The 27685-nt window shown below is 46.2% G+C and overlaps 1 protein-coding gene across 1 annotated transcript; it reads right to left on the bottom strand.

Moving 5' to 3' along the window:
• Window positions 1-1489: 1489 nt before the first annotated feature.
• On the bottom strand, window positions 1490-19744 carry LOC144732120 (uncharacterized). The gene is made up of 5 exons (XM_078613411.1): window positions 18996-19744; window positions 8461-8490; window positions 7778-7911; window positions 4673-4771; window positions 1490-1766 (listed from the first exon to the last, which is right to left on the bottom strand). The coding sequence occupies exons 1-5, from the start codon at window positions 19114-19116 to the stop codon at window positions 1737-1739; spliced, it is 414 nt and encodes a 137-aa protein (XP_078469537.1). The 5' UTR covers window positions 19117-19744; the 3' UTR covers window positions 1490-1736.
• Between the last annotated feature and the right edge of the window lie 7941 nt (window positions 19745-27685).

Raw genomic sequence — 27685 nt, 5'->3', positions numbered from 1 at the left:
ATTGTGTCAGCGCGCTGTGGTGGGCATCGTGGGAACGCCGATAAGAGTGCCGAGATGTGAATCTGTGCTTCTGTTAACGTTGGTTTTATTTGTCGCATGGGAATGATTTTTGTTTTCATTGGGGTGGTAATAAAGTTGTGGGGAGGAGGGCCATCCTTTGTCCTAACGCACTTTATTTCGTAAATGTTAGCGACTTATTCTTGGTTCTTTCGGTAAAGTCACGTAGAAGAGAACCAAGAATATGAATCCCAGCAGTCACGAAAGCTTTAAATCGAAATGTTAGTGACTTGCTTAGCTTTCCTATACTTTGCACTCCGATTGTGTTTCTGTGCTGTTTGTTGTTGTAACTTGCTGACCTGCCCCTACTGGACATCCGTGAAAAAGCTTCACAGCTCTTTTCGATTTAAAGCTTTCGTGACTGCAGGGGTTCATCTTCTTGGTTCTTTCGGTAAAGTCACGTAAAAGGGAAATAATAAAATAATAAAAATAAAACATAATAAAATAATTCTCACGACGTTTCGGCCACAACGCAAGCAGCCGTCCTCACCTGAGGACTATTATTATTTCCCTTCTACGTGACTTTACCGAAAGAACCAAGAAGAAGCTTCAGAGCTCATCGGATTCTTCCAGTCTAAAGATTTTGAATTCTGATCCCACGTTGAGTGGTAAAGGAGGCCCATGGTGGCTTTTACTTTATTCTCCGGACTATAAGACGCACCTTTTCCCCTGTAACAAAAGTTGGAAATGCACCTTTAGAACCCAGTAGGTGAGTGTGTGTGTGTGCGCGGAATTTGGTAGCGGTTAGCGCGCTGCACTACAAACCCTGCCACCCGAGTTGGATTCCCGCTCACGGCCAACACCCGTGACAATTACTTGCACCGGTCCTGTGCCTCTCCTAGGTCGACTCAGCCTCAACTGAGTACCTGGAGTGATGTGTAAACATCCCCGGGTGTGGTGCTGGCCACTCACTCCCTTGTGTGCCGTGCCGGCCTTCGTAGGTGCTCGCTAACGGCACTCATCCCCTCCACTCTATTACGACTATACGGGGAATCTAAGTATTTGCTCGTGTGACCAGGTCGGTATCACTTTACTGACACCGTGTGCGAGTGTGGGGCGCGTCTTTTTCGCCGGGTCGTTTTATAATGTGGAGAATACGGTGATGGAGGAGGGCTCAGATGTATCCCCCTCCCCCAACTGTTCGAAGGTTACGGGAGGCAAACTGCGCCCCCTTAACCCACGACCTCGGTTACCCCAGCCCAATGGACAGAGAGAGTCTCAGAACATACACCACTTTGATCCACACGCACGCACACGCGTGGCACAAACACACACGTGGCACACACACGTGGCACACACACACACGTACGTGCAAACACGATCACACACATGACTCACATGGAGGAGACATCACAACATCTCACGTCCACGACACGCACTATGAATGTGGAAGTTACTCAGTGGAATCATTTTTTTTGTTCACAATTGAATGTTTTTTTTTTCCATTCAAGGTTTTTTTTTGTCGTCGTTTCCCCGATTCGTTTTTTTGTTGATCCTCGTTCCGACGCGTCGTCGCTCTTCTTCTGTCGGTCGCTCCTCTGTCGGAGCAGCGGTTATCGTGGGAAGCATTGGGGGGGGGGGGGTGAGTTGGGGGGGGGCGACGTTGGAAGAGAGGAGGGCAGGCAGGGGCAGCGATGGGGATCAAGGGATCGGGGGGGGGGGGTCCGGATGTTCAGCGGTCATTCCATGCCTCCAGACTGCTCGGTATCCTGCGGGAGAACACAGAGAGGAGACGACATCTTAGCAGTAGCAGCAGCAGCAGCAGCATCACCAGCAGCAGTAGCATCATCGTCATTGGCATAGGAACGTGGAATTTCCACCGCTGGCCTAGGGCTGCCACTGCTCGGCTCTCCACTATGGGGCCGTCCATAAATGACGTTACGCGATTTAGAACGATTTTTGACCCCCCCCCCCCCTTCGTCACATGGCGTCACAAAAAGTCAGACCCCCCCTCAAATATGACGTCACAAAGCTCTGCCCCCCCTCCCAACCCAAAAAATATAAAACATGCTTCAAATCGCTTTAAACTATTGTCATTGTAGTGCGTATTTAATGTGGCGCTGCACTCTGATGTTGTAGGAGAAAACATGTATTAAAAAGTCTATTTAATTAAGTAGAACGTGTTGTCTATATTTATTTAAAGTTGCGCATTTTGATGTGACGTCACATTTCTCACCTCCCCCCCTCGTCACACATCGTCACAAATGTCTGACCCCCCCCCCTCCAGGTGCGTGACGTCATTTATGGACGGCCCCTATACCGCCTCGCACTCCACTTGAAGCTCTCCGTTTTCTGGGCGGCTCAACCGGCACGCATGGCTGAGCTGGCAGCCACTCCAGCTGTTGTCAATCACGCCCACTTTTACATATTCCCGCCCACTCTACCGCTAGCTCCACCCACTGTGCATAGGCCCCACCCACTCGTCTCAAGTTTCAAGTTCATTCAAGTTCATTTATTTGGTATAGCCCTGTGAGCCATTCGGCTCTTGAATCGGGTGCAACCGCAACAAACAGAAAACAAAAACATGAACAAGAAAACATCTTAAAGTGACTATGTGCAAACAGAAAATCCAAGAAAAGACAGCAAAATATTGCAGAAAAAGCACCGTACACCAACACTGTGTGCAAAAAATCCCAGTGGGATGCAAGTCAAACAACAACAACAACCACAAGACAACTTAGATTAAGGCCATCAGTCTAACTCTGTACTACAACAAACAAACATGGCCAAATCGAAAAACTTTTCAAAAATCACCAAAATAAAGCCATAAAAGCAATGAAACAGTGATCATAGGAACTGTGACCAAATTTTCACAATAAACGACGTAAACAACATGTACTACCAAACTCTGCAGCCATAGCTGGCTGCATGAGTCACTCCACAACAGCAGGAGCATCAGTCGGGGTATCAACATTTTTCATCTGCCCAACCTTTCCCACTGCAGGGACTCCTCTACTTACAAACGTGTTCGGTTCCAGAGGTCTGTTCGGAAGTCGATTTGTTCGTAAGTCAAACTTTACTCCTGCCGATTCCAAACACGTTTTACGGCATGTACACTAATCACGGGGAATGGCTTTACAAGTTGTATAACCCCCTGTACATTTAGATGCCACTGCTTCTTCACTTTCTGCAGATGTAGATGCCACTGGTTCTTCATGTTCTGCAGATGTAGATGCCACTGGTTCTTCATGTTCTGCAGATGTAGATGCCACTGGTTCTTCACGTTCTGCAGATGTAGATGTCACCACCACAATCTATTGCGCGGCAGTTGAACTTACGACTCTCGGTCCAAACAGGCAACTGGACATACGGACCGGTTCGTTTGTATCTCTGAAAGTTTGTAAGTCGAATGTTCGTAAGTGGAGGAGTCCATGTACTCCACGTCACTGTAGCCACGTGTTGGCCGGGATCATGACGATTGGGCCAGCTCGCTGCAGCTTCGGATGCTCCAGACGCGGTTGACATGGCCGGGTATTTGCCCTGCACGTAATGGAGGCTGCCACATGGTAATATGGCTACGTGGGCTGACGACCACTCACATACACAATATAACATCGACATACACGTGTATTATTGAACAACTTGCTTGTCTTGTGTGTCTGGTGCTCTAACTGTGTAAAAGCCATGTATTGAAGCATTCTCAAAGTAAATATATGAGACTACTGTACTGTATTATGTTAAACATGACTTCACTCGCTTTGTAGAGTTTTGTTCACTTCATTAGCCTAAATGCAACATTAACCCTTGAATGCAATCGGCATGCGTTTGGAGTGATCCATTCTCACGGGGCACAGTTGGATGCACGCGGCGTGAGCGCGAGAATTGATCTCAATACATCGATGCGTAGATAGGCAATCTCCACACATTCGTCAATCACGCTGCGATAATATAATCGGTGACGTTTCGGTGCAATGGCCCTCTTTTCAAAGCGCGTAGTCACATACCAGCATTACCCAATAATCGTTCAGGGGCCTATCTTCGCCGTGTCGAATTTACTGTTGGAAAAATGCTGGACATCTGTGGAAAAAGGGCTTCACAGCTCATCGGATTTCTCCTGCAGTCTAAATAGAGATTATGATTCTGAGCTGTAGGGACAGGTCGGTAAATTCCTCCATCCAGGGATCCGTAATGCTCCAAGAATCGAGTTCATACATAATTGATGAATACACGTGCCGTGATTCCACGCGCGTGACAATTGCGAGTCGTGGCCACTGACAAGGTAAATTTAAACAATTAAGTGCCCGGAGCTACGTGGTGGGATGGGGAGATTGGGCAAGATGATTGGGAAGAAGTGGGGGGGGGGGAACAGGTGGTGGAGACGTTGGGAGGTGCACGAGGTCACAGGAAGACATCTGATGAGACGTGGAGATAAAGCGGAACTTAATGAGCCTAATTACCACACGTTAGCTATTACTTTATTCACCGTGCAACATCCGTGCTCAGGCCTCCAATTAGAACGTTCATTTAACCATGCCATGTTTACCTGTAATGTACATCTGCAGCGCATCAATTGCCATTCTACTGCTGGATGAGGGGGTATCCCCACCACGCCTGCACGGGTTGGGTCGTCGTCGGGTTATTTGACCGTACTTCACCGCACTGCCCGTCGTCTCACCTCGCCGTAGTCGTACTGGTTCTCCTCCGTGTACTCGTGCGCGGCCTCCACCTCTGGGCTGCTCATGCCCTCCATGTGACCTTCAGGCATGCCCTCGGGCTGCGGGGACACATCACCGTTGTGAGAATTAGCAGAAGAATGTCCACTCGTGACGCTCGCTTTCGTAGAGTGAGAGAGAGAGGATGACTGAGGGGTGCCAGGAGGCAGAGGTCGCAAACGGGTTTTGATTCCTTACCCGTACCCGGCCGCACCAAGGTCGCAAACGGGTACGGGTATCGGGTACCTGATTGCGACCTCTGGGATGAAGCCATGTTGCAGGCGCGGGTGGGTTGATTCTAGGCACTTGAATTGTGAGAAGAGACAAGACGTTGGGAAATGAGTGACAAACAGTTACTCGCCAGTGACTCACGGCCTACCCGTACCCGTACCCGGCCGCACCAGGGTCGCAAACGGGTACCCGTACCCGGCCGGGGACGGGTAGCCGGGTATCGGGTAGGGTACGGGTATCGGGTACCCGGTTGCGACCTCTGCCAGGAGGAGGAACCACAGACGAGGGGGAAGGCAGCAGCAGCACGCATCCAGGCGGTGAGCCGGCACTACCAACAATTGCCCAAGTTCTGCAGCCCTCTATTGAAGCGTTATCGGCCAACTGACGAGTGTTTACATGTGGGAGGGAATGGGAGCGGTACCGGAGAAAACCCACGCGTGCGATGAGGCAACGCTCGATCCCTACACTTGGAACAGGTGTGGAGTCCACATTTGCAGCACCGTACTCTCCTGGTGGGCTAGGGTATGCCACCTCTTCGATGTCCACGTGAAGGGAGCTTCGTATGTAAGTACCTTGAATTTCTTTCGCACCGTACGTAGCGAACCGCGCTAATCGGAGGTGTGATTAGCACGGTTGGCACCTCCGATTATCACGGCTACGTACGGTGTGAAATAAGTTCGATTTAAAGCTTTCATGACTGCAGGGATTCATCTTCTTGGTTCTTTCGGTAAAGTCACGTAGAAGGGAAATAATAAAGTAATAAAAATGAAATAATATTATTATATTATTTTGTTATGTTAAATTTTTATTATTTTATTATTTCCCTTCTACGTGACTTTATCGAAAGAACCAAGAAGATGAATCCCTGCAGTCACGAAAGCTTTAAAGTAATAAAAATGAAATAATATTATTATATTATTTTATTAAGTTTTATTTTTTTATTTTATTATTTCCCTTCTACGTGACTTTACCGAAACAACCAAGAAGGTGTGAAATAAATTCGACATTCATACATATAACAAACTAAAACAACATGTATGCGATTCACCATCCCTCGCTACCTCCAGTGCTGGAGGATTACAGGCATGCGCTGCCCGGTAAACATCATCATCATCATCGATGTCATCGTCAACATCATCAACGATCTATCCGTTGACGTGTTCATACATCCATTCAGCTATCAACATCAGCACAATTTATCCATCCAAGCATAGCATCGATATATCTATATATCCATCATTAATCAATTATAACTATCATTATTATGTCATAGACATCATTAGGCCAATATAAGCCAGATATTGGTAGGGCCAGTGCTGAGCTGGTTATATATATTGGTAGTGACATCGAATCAGTCACGGAGCAGCATAGCGCTGACTGCTGGCAGGGAAGGGGATCTACAGCTTAGGGGCCATCCATTTAGTACGTACGCATGGAGGGGGGAGGGGGGGTTAATCCAAATGCGTACGCTTGCGTATGGGGGGTCTACTGACAATGTACACATAGGAAACGGGGGGGAGGGGTTAAGCCTCGACAATAATTTGTCTACATTGGCCTTCAAATGAGTTAGATAGTCCGGCGGTGGACTATCTGTTTGCTTAAACACGTTAATATTATTAATCCTTGATCGTTTCTGCGTGGATTAAATATCGGCCATGCTAGAGGATTCGGGGGGTGCATCAAGCGTACGTACGCAGGTGGGGGGGGGGGGGGTAAAAAGTCCACGTGCGTACAGGGAGAGGCGGGAGGAGTCAAGTTTTGACAGATTTTTGCATACCTACTAAATTGATGGCCCCTTACAGCAGCCCTGACTGGCAGCAGGTCACGTGATCGACCAGAGAGGGATGTAGAGGAAAGGTCACGGAAGGAGCACATCGAGAACCCGCTAGTAGGTTCCAGAAGGGGGGCATGGCCGGGGGTGTGGCCGGGGGCGGAGCCAGCAGGCCACGCTGACAGTATAAGAGGGGCCCCGGGAGGGGACCTGGGGGCTGTCTCCACGTCGCCAGTCAGGTAGTCGACCAGCTCTCCTGGCTGGGAGCCGTAGTTACCAAGTGTTGACTGTTAAAGCCGTTTAATAAACAGAGTGCCTCCTACTCTTAATGTCTCTGAGTCAGTCACTACATATGTTGTGTGAAGCTGGGTCTGTCCGGGGAGCTCCTGTAAGCGAGCCTTCGACGCTTCACGTGGCCTCAAAGTGCATCTGGCCTGGCACAGGCACCATGGTGACATCACTGACACTTAGAGGCGAATGGCGGCTGTTGGTATTGATTGTGTAAGGGCCATGTTTAGATTAGTTGGGGTTAGGTGAGGACATGGCACCACGCCACCCTCTCAAGTGCTATGCCACCTTTAACAGGTGCTTGCTAACAGCACTTGCCCTCATGGTCTATGTCGTCTACACAGGGTAACTTTGCCTTTTGTACCGTGCGTGACACCGGCCTGTGACACACCACACCGGCGGCAACCGTCGGGAGCTGCTCCTCGCCTAGGCCGACTCAGGCTAAAGTGACCAGTAGGCCCCCCGTGGCGCATGGTGGCTAGGAGATGTTAACTACCTCGCCTGCTATACAGGAGGTCGTGGGTCCGATACCGACCCTGATGCCTGCTGCTGTATATTTTGAGTTTGCGGTGTGTTTCTCCCCGTGGTTGCGTGGGTTTTTCTCCGGGTCCTCTGGTTTTTCCACATTTATAATCGACATAGAGTATTTGGCTACTATAAATGTCCACACGATAAGCCACTTCGTTGAGCTATCATTTGTGGCCAGGTGACTTCTGAATGAGAGCTACATAGCTCAGTGGGCCTTACCTGGTAAAATAAAAATAGTGTAGTTTAGTACCTTGGCCCCAGGCTCTCCCTTCTTGACTAGGCCCGTGGCGGCGGCCATGTTCTCGGCTCCCTCCACGGTCTTGTGGGCGACGCTCGTCACGCCCGACACCACCGCGCCGCCCGCCTCCTTTGTCTTCTCCGCCACTGGGCCAGGGGCAGTGTCAGAGATAGGGGTTAGGGGTGGTGTTAGAGATAGGGGTGGCGTTAGAGATAGGGGTTAAGGGTAGTGTTAGAGATAGGGGTGGCGTTAGAGATAGGGGTAGTGTTAGAGATAGGGGTTAAGGGTAGTGTTAGAGATAGGGGTGGCATTAGAGATAGGGGTAGTGTTAGAGATAGGGGTTAAGGGTAGTGTTAGAGATAGGGGTGGCATTCGAGATAGGGGTGGTGTTAGAGATAGGGGTTAGGGGTGGCGTTAGAGATAGGGGTGGCATTCGAGATAGGGGTGGTGAGATAGGGGTGAAGGCTAATGTTAGACATTATAGAGGTTAATGGTAATTAACGGGGTTAATTTTAAGAACTGAGTTATGGTTAATGTTAGTGGTTAATGCTGACGGTGGTGTAGGTGGACGTGATCATGCTGGCGGCAGTGGTGGTGGTGGTTTATGGTGGCGGCGGTGGTGGTGGATGACTGTGGTGGCAGTGGTGGAGGTAATGATGAGGATGATGCTGGTGGTGGTGGAGCTGGCGTCTTACCTGTAGCCACACTCTCTTTAGTCTTGGTGCCTGTGTGGATTGCGGGGTGGAAGGGGAGGGAAATGAGAGATTATTATTAGACCAAGGAAGCGTTGCCATGGATATTAATTGGATTCCTAAGGTCGCCTTGGCACAACAAACGCTAACATCCGACCTCCACGTGACACAGCGCGTGTATCGCGCCGTGAAGCCGGCGATGAATTATTCTTCTTCACCAATGACAATTTGTGCAAATGTATTTCCACCACTAGGAGGAGCGGTGGGGGCAATGGTTAGCGCAATGCCCTGTGAACCCAACCACCTGAATGTAATTGCAGGCCACTGTTCACATCAGTGGCGAGTGACTCTGAACTGGTTCTCGACAGATCCCCCGTATAGTCTTTACAAATTGTTGGGGGAAAGTGCTGTTAGCGAGCACCTATTAAGGCCGGCATGGTACAAGAGGGGGTGGGTGGCCAGTACTACGCCTGACCGCCTTTGTCTCCCTAGTAGCGATGTTTACATACCACACCAGGAACTAATTTGAGGCTGAGACGACCTAGGGGAGGCCCAGGACCAGTTTAGATAATCATCACTGGTGTTGGTGGCGGTGAGCGGGAATCGAACTCGGTTCCGCCGGGTTCGTAGCGCAGCGCGTTCACCGCTACACTACCGCTCCCCACTCCCAACCACACACAAAGACAAAGATCCCCCGTATAGTCTTAACAGAATATTGGGGCAAGTGCTGTTTAGCGAGCACACACCGACTCACAAACACGTGTACACACAAGGTCGTGCGTGAAGGTGACACGATCAGTGTCAGGCGGGGCAGGGATTATTAATGGGGCATTAACAGCATCGTCGGAGGGGTGGATGGTGGGAGGAGGAGAGGAGACGGGGTGGGCGGTGGATTAGGGCCCAAGTTTCACCCGGTGATTTCATCCAAGGTCAAGGTTCACGTTGATTTTGTTTCACCCGGCGAGATCTCGAGAGACCAGGATGAGTCTCAGTGGCGAGAGCGAACGAGTGAATGAGTAGGAGGCCATCCATAAATGACGTCACGCGATTCTGGATGATTTTTGACCCCCCCCCCCTCGTCACACGGCGTCACAAAAAGTCAGACCCCTCCTCAAATATGACGTCACAAAGCTCTGTCCCCCCCAAAAAAAAAACCATGCTTCAAATCGCTTTAAACTATTGTCATTGTAGTGCCTATTTAAGGTGCCGCTGCACTCTGATGTTATATGAGAAAACATCTATTTAAAAGTATATTTAATTAAGTAGAACGTGTTGTCTATATTTATTAAAAGTTGCGCATTTTGATGTGACGTCACATTTCTCAAACCCCCCCCTTCCTCGTCGCACATCGTCACAAATGTCTGACCCCCACCCCCCCCCCCAGGTGCGTGACGTCATTTATGAACGGCCCCTAGGCGAGCGAGTGACCTTAGCGACCGAGTGAGTGGATGAATTGAGTGTGTGAGCGAATGGGCGAGCGAGTGAGATTGCTGGGTGGGTGGGTGAATGGTTGAGGGAGGTTTTCGGTAAAGTCACGTAGGTAAAAAAATTAAATTAAAATTAATAAAAAATAAAATAATAAAAATCACGACGTTTCGGAGGCAACACAAGTCTCCGTCATCAGGTGGGACCGTCACAGCCATATTTGCTGTATCAAGTGAGGTTTTCCTGCAGAACGGGGGGACGTGTCGGACCAGGAGAAGTCTCATTAGCAAGGGGCCACCAAGCGAAACACAAAATCAGTGGCAACAAACAACGCGCAGGAATTGAAAATATTGCAACACAATTCCACTTATTGAACGTTTAGTTCATTTAGTGAATGGAGTATAATATTTTTAAAATGCATGCTGAGTTGTGACCATACCTGTCAAACCCCTTATCAGTGCCCTATCTTATTACAGACCAATTCAGACCTTATTGGCCATTATAAATCTCAACGTTCACCCTACAAAGTCCCATCACAAGGGAGAAACACAAACAAATAGACATTTTATATTCCCCGCATTGAAACGGCTGTACGCCGTACGGCCCTGAAAACTAAATTTCCCTGTACGAGAATACGGAGTAAACCATGTGGGTTGACACGGTATGAGTGTCTGCTGCTGCTGTGTCCTGTACAGCGCTTTGAGATCCTTGGGGACAAGCCGCGCTATAAATGGAATAATAACAACAATTATATTTATTTATTAACACAATTCCCCTTGCAGCGTCACTCGGCTCGCTCACAGCCCCGCCCCTTCATTCCGTGTGGGCGGGGCTTGGAACCTGCCATGCTCCCCCCTTTTCACCTGGACATAGTTCGGCAGTCGTGACGTTCGCGAATGTCCGACCATTGCATCAGCGTTAATTCTAGATTTGAAGCTTTCGTGACTGCAAGGATTCATACTTTTAGGCTTTTTCGGTAAAGTCACGTAGGTAAAAAATATGAATAAAATTAATAGAAGTAATAATAGAAATAAAATAATTTTTATTTAAAATCATAAAATAAAATAATAATTTTTCGATTTAAAGCTTTCGTGACTGCAGGGATTCATCTTCTTGGTTCTTTCGGTAAAGTCACGTAGAAGGGAAATAATAAAATAATAAAAATAAAACATAATAAAATAATTCTCACGACGTTTCGGCCACAACGCAAGCAGCCGTCCTCAGGTGAAGACCAGGTTTGTCGAGGAGACAGCGTCTGAATGAAACACCACCACGCTTGGAGCATATATTTAAGCTGGGTTGGAAGGGGAAGAGCGCCTTGACAAAATAATTTGCATATAATAATAATCATTCCTATTATTACTTCTATTAATTTTATTTTTATTTTTTACCTACGTGACTTTACCGAAAAAGCTTAAGAGTATGCATCAATGTTGTTTTAGATCAGTGGCTCTTATCCTGGGGTGCAACTCCCTGGGGGCGCGAGATGCCCTTTCTGGGGGGGGGGGGGGGTGCGAGACACGACCAAATGATTTATAGAAGGTGAATAATCGAAAACACAAATTATGCATGGATGCGTAAATACGATTACTTTGATAATTGGTTTTTTACCCTTCTATCTGGCAACAAAATTGACACTTTTTTTTTACAAGTCATGTTTACATAGACCACAATACCTGCAGTCATAATGCAAACAAAAAAAACCATAACTCTGATAATGTGCACATTATCAGAGTTATGTTTTTTGTAAAAAAAAAAAGGTGTCAGTTTTGTTGCCAGATAGAAGGGTAAAAAAACTATTATCATATTTTTACTGGCAAATGAGGTTCCAATGGTGCGATTACTTTGTTTCAGCAAACCCCGACGTGTTTATTAACATTATAAAAAAATATTGCGATTGAGAACCAGAGGCGTTGCAGGCTGAAGCAAAAGGTCACGAACCACTGTTTGACATTATAAATGTTTTTCAGGTCCTGCAGTGTAACTGAAATCTCCAACTTGTATCCCCTCGATCTCTCTGCGAACTCTGCTGTGTGCTGTGGAATAGTCATTGCCCGAAACGTCGCCTATTATATTCATAGATCTCTTCTTGGTTATTTCGGTAAAGTCACGTAGAATGGAAAGAATAAAATAATAAAAATAATAAATAAAATAAAGCATATTATTTTTACTTTTTATTATTTTATTATTTCCATTCTATGTGACTTTACCGAAAGAACCAAGAAGATGAATCCCTGCAGTCACGAAAGCTTTAAATCGAAATTTATAGATCTCCTTTTAAGGCCACTGTGTTTTTTGACGAATGTGTTGAGATTTCAACAATTGTAGAGGGTGACGACGACATTCTTCAAGAAGGTAACAGTCTAATTCAATCTTGATTTGAATCATTCAATCAATAGATGGAACAATACGCGAATAACATTTCCCTTGGTCATGATGAAAATAAAACAGTACCCCTCATCTACGAGAATAACTGCTTCATCCACATAGTCAAACATATTGTGTCTCGTCCATCAACCTATCGGCTCTCCAGACTGATATAATGAATCGGCATTTAAGCCACCAAACTCTGGACTGGTTTTCCTTATTACTGGTAGGAACCGCCAGGTTACACCAGCCCACAGGGAATTATTGTGTCGGTCCGTCCGTCGTGCAGGGAGGGGCTGGGTGGGGAGGGAGGGGCTGGGTGGGGAAGGGAGGGTGGGGAGGGGCTGGGTGGGGAGGGGAGGGTGGGGCTGGGTGGGGGGTGGGATGGGTGGGGCTGGGTGGGGTGGGGCTGGTCACCCCGTGGTGCCCTTATAAAACTCAACGTTTAACCTACTCACGCCGGCTTGTGCCCGCCCTCACAGTCGGGCATATTTGCGGAATACACCACGCCGCCGTTGACCCTGGCCATTGACCGAGCAACCCAACGTTCCTACCAGCTCCCTCCGCAGGAATGTGTTTTGGATCTCATCAGCAGTTAGTCTTGTTAAAAAAATACTGCTGGGTTAGCAGTTGTAAAATGTTAACTTTAAGCCACATGTCTTAGTAACAATTCAATCTCTCGTACACAAAGTAGGAATATGAGACGAAAGAAAAATCTGGTCATCAATGGGAAACACTGCTCGTTGATTTAAAGACTGGTAACCAGAAAACATGTTTCAAATCTAAATCTCACGAATCACCATGGCGAAAACAAGTGCAGCCTCGAACCCGTGTCTCCTGTCTGCGTGGCATGTGTACGTGCTTTGCAGTCATTTCCAGAAACATCACATGTTATATTTCGATTTAAAGCTTTCGTGACTGCAGGGATTCATCTTCTTGGTTCTTTCGGCAAAGTCACGTAGAAGGAAAAAAAATATTTTTTATTTTAGATTTTATTATGTTTTATTTTTGCTATTTTATTATTTCCCTGTTATATTTGTTTGTCTGTTTTCCTTTCAAGACCACGGCATTGTTATTGACCAGGGGTCGGCAACCTTTGCAAAGAAGCAGAAGAGTAATTGTTTACGTTTTTGTCTTTTACCGAAACAGTTTGAGAGCTGCATAACACGCCGAGCCACTTGTACACAGACACAACAGCAGCAGGGACACAGCAGACAGACAAACAAATTCTGACTTAAACAAAATAGTTTATGTAATAAACTGCGTATATCTAGTCCCCCCGCAACAACAGTTCGTTGTACATTTTATCGTCACCAAGACATTGCACAGTGACCCATTCCCTGGCATATTTTAATAAATTATCTTGACGTAAAATGATGTTTTACGATTGTTTTTGTTGTAAACGGCTGCCCGCAAGGGGGCAGCCAAAGAACCGCGTGCGGCTACGCAGTCGTGTTGAGGTTGTTGTTGTTGTTGTTATTTGTCCGTGTGCACATCACTGCGGACGCAGCAGTAGCCGCAACACGAGACAAGTTCCATCAGGAGCAGGGAGAACGACTCCCTCCCGATAGCCCGAACAGACTGTGTCGGTGGCTGTTGGCGACACGGCCATTCTCAATAAGGGGCCGTCCATAAATGACGTCACTTGATTTTGGACGATTTTTAAGCCCCCCCCCAACCCTAGTCACACGGCGTCACAAAAAGTCAGCCCCCCCTCTCAATATGACGTCACAAAGCTCTGCCCCCTCCCTCCCCCCAAAAATATGCTTCAAATCGCTTTAAACTATAGTCATTGTAGTGCGTATTTAATGTGGCGCTGCACTCTGATGTTGTAGGAGAAATCATTTCTTAAAAAGTCTATTTAATTAAGTAGAACGTGTTGTCTGTATTTAATTAAAGTTGCGCATTTTGATGTGACGTCACATTTCTCAACCCCCCCCCCCTCGTCACACATCGTCACAAATGTCTGACTGACCCCGCCCCCTAGGTGCGTGACGTCATTTATGGACGGCCCCCAACATGTAAGATCAAAATTCCAACGCGCCCTCAATTATCAGGCAATAGCTAAATTCGTGAAACGAGGTCGTGAGTGAGTCTCGATGTGTACCTGTTGTATGTAATGGGGTCACTTGAACCCTGCAGCCGCTAGAGGCCGCTACGTTCACTACAGAGTTTGCATTTTGATTCGTGAATCTCGACTCCATCGTAGCCTCGTGGAGAGCGCCCTCACGCACCCACTAATCACACACACGCAGTCATTTAACTTTAAAACCCCAATTTGTAGTAATGACAGATATTTACAGGTTTTAACTTCTATAAATATTAGCATATCCTGTTGATGTTGGGTGGAGCGGTGGCGCAGTGGTTAGCGCACTGCACGATGAGCCCAGCAAACCGAGTCGGACTCCCGACCACGGCTAACATCAGTAGCGAGTGATATTTGAACCGGTTCTAGCCCCCCCCCTTCACCTTTACAGAATCTGAATCTTTATTTAGACTGCAGGAATCCGATGAACTATATGGCGTTTTTTCACAGATGTCCACTAGACATCAACATCATTCCAACTGACCGGCGTGGTGAAGTATGGTCACACAACCCCCTCTTTGGGTTGGCATAGAATGGATCAGCATATGTACATAAAGCATATAACACCTTCACATATACACTGGGCTCGTATCTACAGGATGTGTAAATCATAATAATCATAATTCACATGCACTTGTTCAGTCCAAAGCTAGATGAAAGGGCCCATCACCGTTCATCCATGGGTAAAACAGCTGTTACAGGTTGTCGCAGGGCTACTTGCCTTGTCAGCAGATAGCAATGCAGCCAATTACGTGGTTGTATTGTACTTCTATGGTCCCATGTCTACCCTCCCCGCATTCACCCACCCGCACTGATCCGGCGTGGTGAAGTATGGTCAAATGCATGATCGGCATGCTATACCGATGGCCTTCATCCAGCAGGGCTGAACGTAACAGTATTTAATAATGGTGATTATTTTTGCATAATAATATTGAAATAAACTTAAATAGGATATGACCAACAATTGTCTAAAAACGCATGACGTATACTTCACGTATAACGTATACAGTGATGTTATTGAAGGTGCGTTGGCGCTGGCGTTGAGCGCACACTCGGCCACGTCTCATTCGACACGCACCAAGGGTCACAGGCGTGAGAGGCATTGCCCATTGCAGTGCATTCCCTCTGCATTCATATTCTGGTGCTGCCGCTGCTATTGCTGACAAAGCAGCAGCCGTCGCTATTGTTACTGCCAGAGGTGTGGACTCGAGTCATGTGACTTGGACTCGAGTCAGACTCGAGTCATGAATTTGATGACTTGCGACTCGACTTGGACTTGCATAACAATGACTTTGTCCCACCTCTGGTTACTGCTGTAGCTTCTACGGCAATGCTACGGCTGTATAATAATAACAACAATAATGTACAGTGGGTTACTTATTTATGATATCGCAATTCCTAGAATTGCATCTCAAAACGCTGTACGGGCAGACCTCGCTTAGCGATCGAGATGCGTTCCTGGAGAAGTGAGCAGCGCTAACCGAATCAGTGCTAAAAGGCGTCATGATACCGTTGTATTTATGGAGATGCGTTCCTGACAGTAGCGTCATTTCTTTCCTGTGAGCAATATGTGAGCGCTTCATTGGGGGTATTGGTAATAACGGTAATTTGTTTTATGGTAAACAATACGTCATGAATAAAAAATACAATTTTATTAAAAAATCATCAGGAAGTCTTATGTACTGTAACATCGAAGAAAGGGCTAGACCCCCAGGAAGGAACTTGTTGAATACGATCTCTCAGTGCAGAAATCAACATGATCCCATGTGTTATTTAACTCGAGTGACTTGACTATTATTGATGCTATTGTAGCTGCTATAGCTGATGTTGATACGACTCCTGCAGCTGCTTTCTGATGCTATAGCTCTACTGCTGTTGCTTCTACTGACGTTTCTAAAGCTTCTACCTTTGCCAGTGTGGCTTGTTTTGCTATAGCTGCTGCTGATGTTATATTTGCTGTTGTTATTACTTCTGTTGCTATAGCGGTTGCTTCTGCTGGCATTGCTGTTTGCAAGACCTGTTGCCTCTCCTGATGCTGCTATTGTTGCTGCTGTAGATATTCTTCATCCCGTGTTTATAGCCGCTGTCGTTTCGATAGCTATTGTTGCTTATATAATTGCTGCCGACACCGCTGCTGTTGTTTTATAATGCTGTTGTTTCTAAAGCTATTGCTGCGCACTGTTATATATGCTATCACTTATATAGTTGATCTAACTGCTGCGATTGCTGCTGTTATTGATGTTGCTGCTGCTGCTGCTGTTATATCAGCTGTAGCTGCCATAGCTGCTGCTACTACTATAGCTGTTGTTATTGATTTTGCTGCTGCTGCTGCTGTTGTTTTATCTGCTATAGTTGCAATAGCTGATGCTACTACTACTGTAGCTGCTAATATAGCCTTGCTGCTGTTGTTATATTGGATGTCCTTTCTATAGCTATTGTTGCAGCTTTTGATGTTGCTGCTGTTGTCATATCTTCTGTAGTTGACATAGTGGCTGCTACTACTAACATAGCTGTTGCTATTGCTGCTGTTGTTATAGCGGCTATCGTTGCTATAGCTATCGCTGCTGCAATTTATTTTGCTGCTGCTGCTGCTGTTGTTTTATCAATAGCTGGCGCTACTGTTGTAGATGCTGGCTGGGTATCGGCCAGGCATGTCCTCTGTTTGTCCTTGCCACTGATGATGATGCATGGGGCGACTGTGGCTCTGATGGATTGATGTCTTCTCATCGACCTCGTCGACTCATTTAGATGCAGTCCTTGTTATATACTGTATCGTTAGATGTAATCTTTCATCGCACAGATCGCGAAAGGCGACACAGGGAGGTATTCCCGTGGAACAAACCCACACACACACAGTGTATGCTATATGTCTGTCGAAAAATCGACATTTGCTAGGATTGGTGATCAAACATCTGTCGTCTATGCTGGGCTGATTCGTGTTAAACAATAACTCATATAGACACGTTGCTTTGACTCGAAACACACACACGCACGCACGTACGTGAAATGAAGATGCAACCGGTTAATTGATAGTGTTGCAATCATAATTTTCATAATCAATCATCCAGTAATGATATTACAGGATCTAAAATAGATTAATATATCTCAAAATGACCTTTTGTGAAAACCAAAAAATCGCCTCTTGCAAAGACCAAAATAGAATTGCGAATCCATGCATCGTTGTATGTATCGGCATACGATTACCATCAGGGTGATTGGCCCTCATCCAGCAGTGGATTGAGAGAAAGGCTGTGTGTGTGTATGTGTCGTCGTGTGATTTTATGCCGGATGGTCCCGATGTCTGGTGACCCCCTCCCCTCCCATTTAATTATCTAAAACGTACAATTGTTGTACGATTTTTTATTTCAAAGTAGAAATGATTACGCAAAGGAAACAAACAATGTTAGGGGTCAATTGATTGGAGGTCACATGACATACGGACCGCCACCCTGTACATCTCTAATGTGTGTAGCACACTCATTAAAACGTCGAATTTGTCTCACGTTTCATTCCAGGCCCCTGCTGTAAAGTCCTTGAGAATCAGTGAATAATTTATAGGAAAATAGAGAGCATCATTATTCTTACTACTGTACTATTATTACTGTTATAGTATTCAATCTCTTGGACGCAGATATACAATATAAGCGTGATGTATGGAATAAGTCACTACACTATATACATTATTAGATAAGTCAATGGATGCATATTCACATATATACATGGTGTATGCCATTAATCGCTACGACATATACATTATCACATATACATAGGCAGTTGAATCTATGCACGTATAAATGTACACACTATATTCTTTATGAAATTCTAAGCCAAGCTCCGATGGTCTACTAATTGTGTATATTACATTCATTAACTAGACATGATTGATAGATCACTGGACGTATATGTACATATCGGCGTTCTGTATCAAATTATAAGCTACGATTGAACACATTTAAAATCACTAGATCAATCAATGATCGTCCATGTTTACAGATGTCTGCTTTTCACATTGCAATATGCTTGTATTATTTACATTTAAATATATATATATTTTTAAAACGCAACATTTATCCGGAACAACTGCCGTCAAATGAAATGCCGTACATAATAGAGTCGACGTTTCGGGCAACAGCCCTTCACCGCAGCGCACGGAGGTACATCAGCCAACGTAACACATCGTTGAAAAAAACGCAACATTTATCCGGAACAACTGCCGTCAAATGAAATGCCGTACATAATAGAGTCGACGTTTCGGGCAACAGCCCTTCACCGCAGCGCACGGAGGTACATCAGCCAACGTAACACATCGTTGAAAAAAACGCAACATTTATCCGGAACAACTGCCGTCAAATGAAATGCCGTACATAATAGAGTCGACGTTTCGGGCAACAGCCCTTCACCGCAGCGCACGGAGGTACATCAGCCAACGCAACACATCGCAGGCCGGGCAAGGTGTGTGCGCACGGGAGAATTGTCAAGCAGCTGTCAATATCGGCAGGGAGTGGTGGGATTAAAAGGGGGGTAGGGGGGGTGGGGTTATTCATGCGGCTGCGATTTTGTACAAAGGGGCAGCAGCTTAAACAACGAGGAGCCATGGCAGGGCAGGACACAAGAGGGCAGGGCAGGACAAGAGATTGGGGGGGGGGGCAGCCTCACTCACCCATATACATGACGCCCTCTTTCGTTTTCTCAGCTGCGTCGCTCACGCTCTGCTTGGTCTTCTCAGCCGCAGCGGCCATGCCTTCTTTGGCCATGGAAAACCCCTTCATGAGTGCATCCATGATGACGACCTTCCACCTGGATTTGTCTCACGCTTCTGGCTGTCTGGCCCTCTCCGCTCGTGGATGTCACCGCTGTCTCAGCCTCTCTCCGATGTCCGCGTGGCTCCCCCCGTGCGTCGTTGGGGTCGGGAGATGCGCGTGATTTCGAAGAGCTCTACGAGTCGCAGATACGAGGCGACCTTTTCCCCACCCACCCCAGCCCCCACGTTTATTTGCCAACAAATCAAATAACCTCTCGATATCACGCGAGCGACTGGCGATAATGGAAAATTATAGCAAAATTATTTTTTATTAATTGAAATAAAAATAGAATCTAAACGTATTCAAAAAAATATATGAAATCTCTCGATACCCTTTACGATTTTTTCTTCTTCCGATAATATAGAGCCCTATGTAACGATTTTATTTTGTAAATATATATCTGGCTCAACAAATATATTCGCACAAAATGAAAGGAATACAATGATGATGCCACTAATTAATGACGATTGCTATTGTGTATAAGCAAGAGTCTGCATCAGGAGCGTCTATGCGATATGATGAGGATTAGTACGAGGCGATGCTATATGATGATGATGCTGCTGCTGCTGCTGTAGCGCCGTCTCTGTGCTAGAGGAGCAGCGACAGAGTGAATATTAAATCCCTGCCTGAATGGGTAGGGTCGCGTTCGCATCATCCCCCAAGGGCTCTCCAACGTGAACGCGACGTCATTGGCAGCGGTTTGACGTCATTGCGGTGTTACGTTTCACCCGCGTGACATCATTGCGTTAACAATCTATTGCATACGAAAACAAAAGATGCGACGGATTGTTCTTTTTTTGGCGTAAAAAAACAAAAGCTGAGACGTAAAGGTGCAGCCCTTGCAACGGCTCGCTCAAGCCACTGCTGCCGGATGGGTCCTCCGCCTAAAAGAGATGTAGCGAGATAGATTTGAAGCTTTCGTGACTGCAGGAATCCATAAAATAAAATATTTTATAAAATAATTTTTATAAAATAAAATATTTTATTTTATGGATATTTTATTTTATGGATATTTAATTTAATAAAATAGTTTATAAATTAAAATGTTATAAAATATTTTATAAAATAAACTATTTTATTTTCTGGAAATTTTATCTTATTAATTATTTTATAAAATAAAATTGTATAAAATATTTTATTTTATAAAATAAAATATACAAAAGCTGAGACGTATAAAATAAAATATTTTTTATAAAATAAACTATTTTATTTTATGGATATTTTATTTTACAGAATATTTTATAAAATAAAATGTAATAAAATAAAATAAAATATTTAATAAAAAATATTTATACCTACATGACTTTACCGAAAGTACCAAAGAGTACAGGGATGTAGCGATCACACGAGCTTATTTGCATGAATGAGAGGTGGGTCGATGTTGGCTTGGTCCTCGCACGAAGGAGGAGGTTTCATCCAGCAGTAGATAAGCCGCCCAGTCGTCAGCTTGCTACTTCAGGCCAACAACGTTGGCATGTGGTCGGAAATGAAATAAAAATAAATAAAAATAAAACAATAAAATCACGACGTTTCGGAGGCAAAACAAGTCTCCGTCATCAGGTGGGACCGTCACACTGATGACGGAGACTTGTGTTGCCTCCGAAACGTCGTGATTTTATTGTTTTATTTTTATTAATTTTAATTTAATTTTTTACCTACGTGACTTTACCGAAAGAACTAAGAGTATGAATCCTTGCAGTCACGAAAGCTTCAAATCTAGAATGTGGTCGGAAGTGTCGCAGTTCGCCTAAAGCGCCCTCCTGTGGCTGCTCGCCAATTCGCGGTTGACCGCGAGGTTCCTTGACAGAATGCGTCGTCAAGATGTGCTGCTGCTGCTGCTGTATACAAGGTGCCCTTAGCTGCAATGCTCGTGATGATGATGATGTGGAGGAGAACGCACACGCGTCTCCACCTCGTCTCCCACGTGGCCCATCGCGGGTCTAAGGCTTCTGCCTACAAGCGAGGAGGCAGTGAGGTTAGGAAATAAAAAATTAACCCGTAAAAACAAAGTTTTTCACTATAAACCTTTATATGCGTGGCATCGGGGCGGCTAGAGTCCTCTCGTCCTCTGGCTTGAGATGGCTGCCACCTATGGGTCAGATGATTGTCTGCCACCATTAAGCAATTGGTAATTAAATATTTAAAAATGTTTCCCTAAACAGTGTAAAATTTAGGAATTTTTTTTCACGAAAATGCATTGTCACGCACAACGAGTCTGTGTGCAAAATGTCAGCTCGATTGGATCACGGGAAGTGGGTTAAAAAACGACCGAAAGATGTGTACGGTCCTAAGCAAGCAAGCGAACTTAATATAAAGGATTTAAATATAATAATAATTTCTCTACATTTTACCGTAAAAGTTACATTTAGCACGAGAAAATATTAATCATATTTTCGCATTCAAAATACTTCCAGTGTAATGTTTGCGTTGATGTAGGGTAACATAAAACAAAAGGAGGGATTGGGTTGTCGTATTAGGAACTTTGAAATCTAGATTTAAAACGAGTTTCTTTAGAACTGCATTTTGTGTTTAATAGGTTGCATCTCCGATTAGCGCGGTTGGCTACGTACGGTGCGAAAGAAGTTCAACATGCGAAACGTGAACCAAACCCTGCAGGTGTCCCCATTCGCCTTTTAATTTGCGGACCGCGAACTTGATGATTGCGGCTACTTTCAAGAACGCAACCCTCGCAATGGGCAAGGGTTTGGTGTACGTTGTGTAGAAAACTGACCAATATTTGGCCATAATTAAAGAGTTTTACTGTGACGAGATCATCCTGAGTAGGATCACCTCTGGCTATACAATTTAGTGAGGTGCTGAATAAGCACATAGCCCACATTACGAACTTAACATGTTTTTTTTGTTTGCATTCTGACCACAAGTATTGTGGTTAATGCAGACACGATTCCTTGTAAAAGGTTTCAGTTTGGTGTTTTAATATCTCAACACCTTCTAGATTTTAAGCTTTCGTGACTGCAAGGATTCATACTCTTAGATTTTTTCGGTAAAGTCACGTAGGTAAAAAATAAAATTAAAATTAATAAAAGTAAAATAACGTTTCGGAGGCAACACAAGCTTCCGTCTTCACAGCACGATTGCTGTATAAATTAATTTAAATTTTATTTTTTACCTACGTGACTTTACCGAAAAAATCTAAGAGTATCTTAACACCTGTTTTGTTGCCAGAAAAAAGGGGGAAACCTGTTCTAATATTTTGGTACTGGTGTTGCAACCTCAAAATGAAGAACGTGGGCAGGTGCTCCAAATCGGGGGCAAGCACATTGATTGTGGTTAATATCAATCTTGTGAAGAACAGCACCGTCACTCTGTGAAATGCATCAGCACGTGTCACACGCAGCAATTATTCCGAGTCGCCATTAACCATGTGGCTGGTTTACACGTGCGGTTATTCATTAACCCTGCCAGCCACCTACAGGCCCGACTCAGTCATCGCATGCTGCTGTACACACATGCATTGATGCACTGCACAGCACACCAGGACTTTAACACAACCACACTTTACTCCCTTGCTGCACAAGGATATAATTAAAAGAGTGATCCATTCCTAATGTGCCACACTGGCAAAGGAGGTCCCATGATGCAGCTGCTCACCCCGAGCTCTCCTTACTCTGATGGTGCGTTGCCTTTGTGCTGTACGCCTTTTGGCGTCCTCTGGTCTAGCACCGTTATGAAACTAGGCTCAAAAGAAAGCTGTCTCTGGTGTGGACCAATCAGTTTCAAAGACAATGCATATATTATCAGAGTATGTTTTTTTTTTGCATTCTGACCACAAGTATTGTGGTTAATGCAGACACGATTCCTTGTAAAAGGTTTCAGTTTGGTGTTTTAACATCTTAACACAGCTGTTTTGTTGCCAGAAAAAAGGGGGAAACCTTTTATCATATTCGTTATAAATTCACTGCGCCCAGCTAGTTCTATCCGGCGCCTTGAGATGTGGCCACGTTTACACGGCTGGATAAATCCGCATGTTGTGTATGGTTGTGAGTGGTTAGCCCCCTCTCGTGGTCGCGTTGCAAATCTCCGTGAGAGTACAAACGGAAGCATCGTGCTGTATGAATAAGCAATTAATATTATTCTATGAGACCTCCTTTACCAGTGGCAAAATAAAGTAGTAGGTTTTTACCCTTTCAACTGGTACAAAAACTGACACCTTTATACAAGGCATCATGTTTGCAATAACCACAACACAAGCAGTCAAAATGCAAACAAAAATAAACAACTCTGATGATGATAATGATATGCACTGTCCTTGAAGTTGATTGGTATAAAGGTGTCAGTTTTGTACCAGTTGAAAGGGTAAAAACCTATTACTATGATTAATATTATTGTTGATTTGAAGCTTTCGTGACTGCAGGAATCCATACTCTTTGGTTCTTTCGGTAAAGTCATAAGCAAAATCTCGATATGTTTTTTTGGCAGATATCCATGAGCAGTACATCTATATACAGTATATACATATTGTAGTTGATCTCACTGTGTTCATCAATCACACCAACTCCAGCTTACGTCGAAATTTCACTATACTGCAATGCTGGCGGCATCTCCCTTCTCGCATACACCTCCGTCTCTTCATAATCAACGTGTTTGGGTTAGATCGCGTTATTTATAAATGTGTCGTAACCCTCCACCACCCAACACGGCCAATCAGCAAAAAAGTGTCACGTTGACAAAAGACAAATAGTTCACTGCTTTAGCCCACCGGTGTGTTGAAGAGTGAAACATTGTAAATGTTGTGGTCGGGTGGTGGAGGGTTACAACACATTTATAAATAACGCGATCTAACCCAAAAAACGTCGATTATGAATAATATTGGTCGCGAAAGTCTTACGTGTTAGTCTGACCTCCGTCTCTTGTCTGCCATCCCTGTCCATCTCGCCACGCGTCTGTCCTAGAAACCTTGCACGCCTCGTCCACATCTCTGCTGTGCACACGTGGTGTTGTCACACCAGCTCTGTGGTTTGACGACCTCTTTTAGCGCTGGTTCGATTAGCGCTCACTTCTCCAGGAGCGCATCTTGAGTGCTAAGCGAGGTCTGCCTGTGTATCGATTTTGTTGACACACGTTGAACTATTTAACTATTTTTTGCTATTTTTTTTATTTTACCAGGCGAGGCCCACTGATCTCGCTCATTTTCATCATGTGGATATGTATAGCAGCCAAATACGATGAACGCGTGATGTTGATTCTAAATTTCGAGGAAAAAACCGGAGGACCCGGAGAAAAATCCACGCGACCACGGGGAAAGAGCGACGCAAATTCCAAATACAGTATACAGCAGCAGGCGTCGGGGTCGGGATTGAACCCACGACCTCCCGCATACCAAGCGAGGTAGTTAACATCTCCGTCACTTCACGAGGATTTCAATTGAGGCCCCTCAATGGGTTAGCAGCACCACTGACTGGGGGTTCGTGTCTTGAGTGGGGGGGGGGAGTCGAACCTTCCCGGGCGGTGCGAGTTTAGAATCTGAATCTTTATTTTAGACCGGAGGAATCCGATGAGTTATGAAGCTCTTTTTCACAGATGCCCAGTATGGGCTGCTCCTTCATGGCGCGCTCATCCACTGGTGTATGCAGCGTAGGAGTGGAGCTGGGAGTGGAGGTGAGAGAGAGAGAGACAGACAGGGGGAGAGTGAAATTTGGGCGAGGGAATAAGTGAGCCACTTGAGAGGAGAGAGTGATATTCTTGGTTCTTTCGGTAAAGTCACGTAGAAGGGAAATAATAAATAAAAATAAAACATAATAACATTCTCACGACGTTTCGGCCACAACGCAAGCAGCCGTCCTCAGGTGAAGAACAGGGTTGTTAGAAAGACAGCATCCTAATGAACACTGCTAAGCTTGGCAGCGTATTTTAAGCTTAGCAGTGTTCATTAGGATGCTGTCTTTCCGACAGCTCTGTTCTTCACCTGAGGATGGCTGCTTGCGTTGTGGCCGAAACGTCGTGAGAATGTTATTATTGTATAATGTTTGATTTTATTATTTTATTATTTCCCTTCTACGTGACTTTACCGAAAGAACCAAGAATATGAATCCCTGCAGTCACGACAGCTTTACAATCCAAAGGAGAGAGTGAGATTGGGAGAGTCGGTGGGTGAGATTGTGAAGGCAGAAGATAGACGAGGGCGAATGTGGGGGAGGGAGGGGGCATCAGGCGTGACACTGAGAGTGTGTGAACGTGGCACAGTGAGTGTGTGAGCGTAACACTGAGAGTGTGTGAGCGTGAGACTGTGAGTGTGTGAAATCCCTCAGCCTGGAAATCCAAAGGAGAGAGTGAGATCGGTAGAAAGTGGGGATGACCCTGCTGAGGCTGCGGTGCCTCAAAATTTGGAAGAAGAAGTCACCTCCTGTGAGTGGCTGGCTGAGGTGCCATCTGTTGAGGAAGTACTGAAGGCGATCCGGAGTCTGAGACCAGGAAAGGCACCGGGCAGAGATGATCTCCCAAACGAAATGCTGAGGGAGGGTGCGTTTGTGCACAGACTGCCCTACATGACATCATAACAACAGTTTGGACCACTGGACGGGTTCCACAGGATTGGAAGGATGCCCTGGTGGTCCCCCTCTTTAAGAAGAAGGGGGACCGCAGAGACTGTAACAACTATAGGGGCATCTCACTCCTCAGTGTGCCGGGAAAGGTCCTGGCATGCTGAGGAGAGGCTTGCGGAGCCCCAATGCCATATCTGCCCGCCTGCTACAGCAGAGGTGTAGGGAATGCCAACAAGACCTACATCTCTGCTTTATTGACCTGGTCAAGGCCTATGATACTATCAGTAGGCCTGGGCTCTGGGTTGTTCTTCGTGCTTTCGGAGTCCCTGAGCCACTGCTAACGATCACTAAGGACCTTCATGATGGTGAGCAGGCCCGGGTAAAACTACGTGGCCGGGAGTCGGAGCCATTCCCTGTTCACCTTGGGGTGTGACAGGGATGTCCTCTGGCTCCCACATTATTTAACATCTATTTCGACCCCGTAATTCGTGAAGCCTTCAATAGCTGTACCAGAGGAATTTCCATCTGGTACAGATACAATGGGAGGCTGATCGATGCCCGGGTGCGGCCAAGGGATGGCTCCCAATTGGTCAACCATGTTATGTATGCCGATGATCTGGAGGCGCTGCTGCTGAATCTGGAGCTTGCCACTAAGAGGTGGGGCCTTACCATCAGCCCCACCAAAACTAAGGACCTGCCTGGGTATTTTGTACCATCGGACACTCCACCCCACAACTCCCAATTGGTGATAGGGCAGTTGTTGAGCGAGTTGAGAGTTTCCCAAACCTGGGCAGTGTGCTCATGACCGGCTCCGGTTTGACCGCAGAGGTCTCACTCCGAATCAGTCGAGCGGCATTATCTTTTCATCGGTTGCGTAACGCTGTGTGGAAGCTACCTGGTCTGTCGCTCCGCATGAAGCTTCAGGTCTTCTAGGCCACAGTCATTCCCTCCCTTCTCTACGCTTGCGAAACGAGGACCCCCATAATGGAACATCTTCGCCGGTTAGAAAACTTTAGGCTGGCCTGCCTACGATCCATCCTGGGTTTAACCAGGCTGGATTGTGTAAGCTCACAAATCATTGAAAGATCTTGACAAAGTGCCATCGGTGAGCTCCTCCGGCAGGCAAGGCTGTGTTGGCTGGGCCATGTAGCCCGCATGCCCAGACACCACATTCCTAAACAGCTTTTGTTCGGCCGGATCGAGGGGGCTAAACGGGCGCGGCACGGGCTAGAGAAGAGATGGAGTGACGTGGTACAGGAGGACGTGGAGCTGAGTGGACTTGCCGATGACTGGTACCAGCGGTGTCAAGATCGGCCTCTGTGGAGGAGGCTCGTGAAGGACGCTACTGGGCAGTTGGAGGCAGTCGCCCTCCAACAACAACGGAGGGCGGAGGAGCGACGCTTACAACAACGAGCGGAGCGCCTGGTGGATAAAGCACAACAAGTTGGCACAGTTGGGGGCAAAGGTGGTGCATCAGCCAGTCATCTCGGTCATTTCAGTCAGTCGACCTGTGGCACCTGGTTCTGACCCGTGACCTCCTGCCAGCGGGCGTTCGACACTTCACGTGGCCTCAAGGTGCACCTAGCCTGGCACAAGCGTCGTGGTGAAGTCACCACCACTTAGTGGCGATTGTTGTTGTTGTTGTTGTGTCAGCGTGACACTGAGAGTGTGTGAGCGTGACAGTAGCGAATATTTGAACCGGTCCTGGGCCTCCCTTAGGTCGACACAGCCTCAAATGAACAACTGGTGGGGGGGGGGGGTAAACATCGCCACTTAGGGAGACAAAGGCGGCTGGGCGTGGTGCTTTCCATCCACCCTCTCGTGTACCGCTCACAGCGCTTGCTCCAACAGTCTGTTGAGGTCATCCAGGGATCTTTGTCTTGGTGAGAGCGTGAGACTGGGAGGAGGAGGAGGAGAGAATGCACGAGATTTGGGGGGAGGGGAAGTGCGTCTCAGAGGAGGAGGAGGGAGGGAGGAAGGAGGAAGGGAACGGAATGGCTACAGAGAACGACTGGCTGGGGGGGGAGAGGGCGAGAGAGTGCGGC

Source organism: Lampetra planeri, chromosome 41 (assembly GCF_965212315.1).
Source record: "Lampetra planeri chromosome 41, kcLamPlan1.2.h2, whole genome shotgun sequence".
NCBI classification, from domain to species: Eukaryota; Metazoa; Chordata; class Hyperoartia; order Petromyzontiformes; family Petromyzontidae; genus Lampetra; species Lampetra planeri.
The sequence above is the reverse complement of the archived record's forward strand: the minus strand, read 5'-3'. Positions and strand labels throughout refer to the sequence as shown.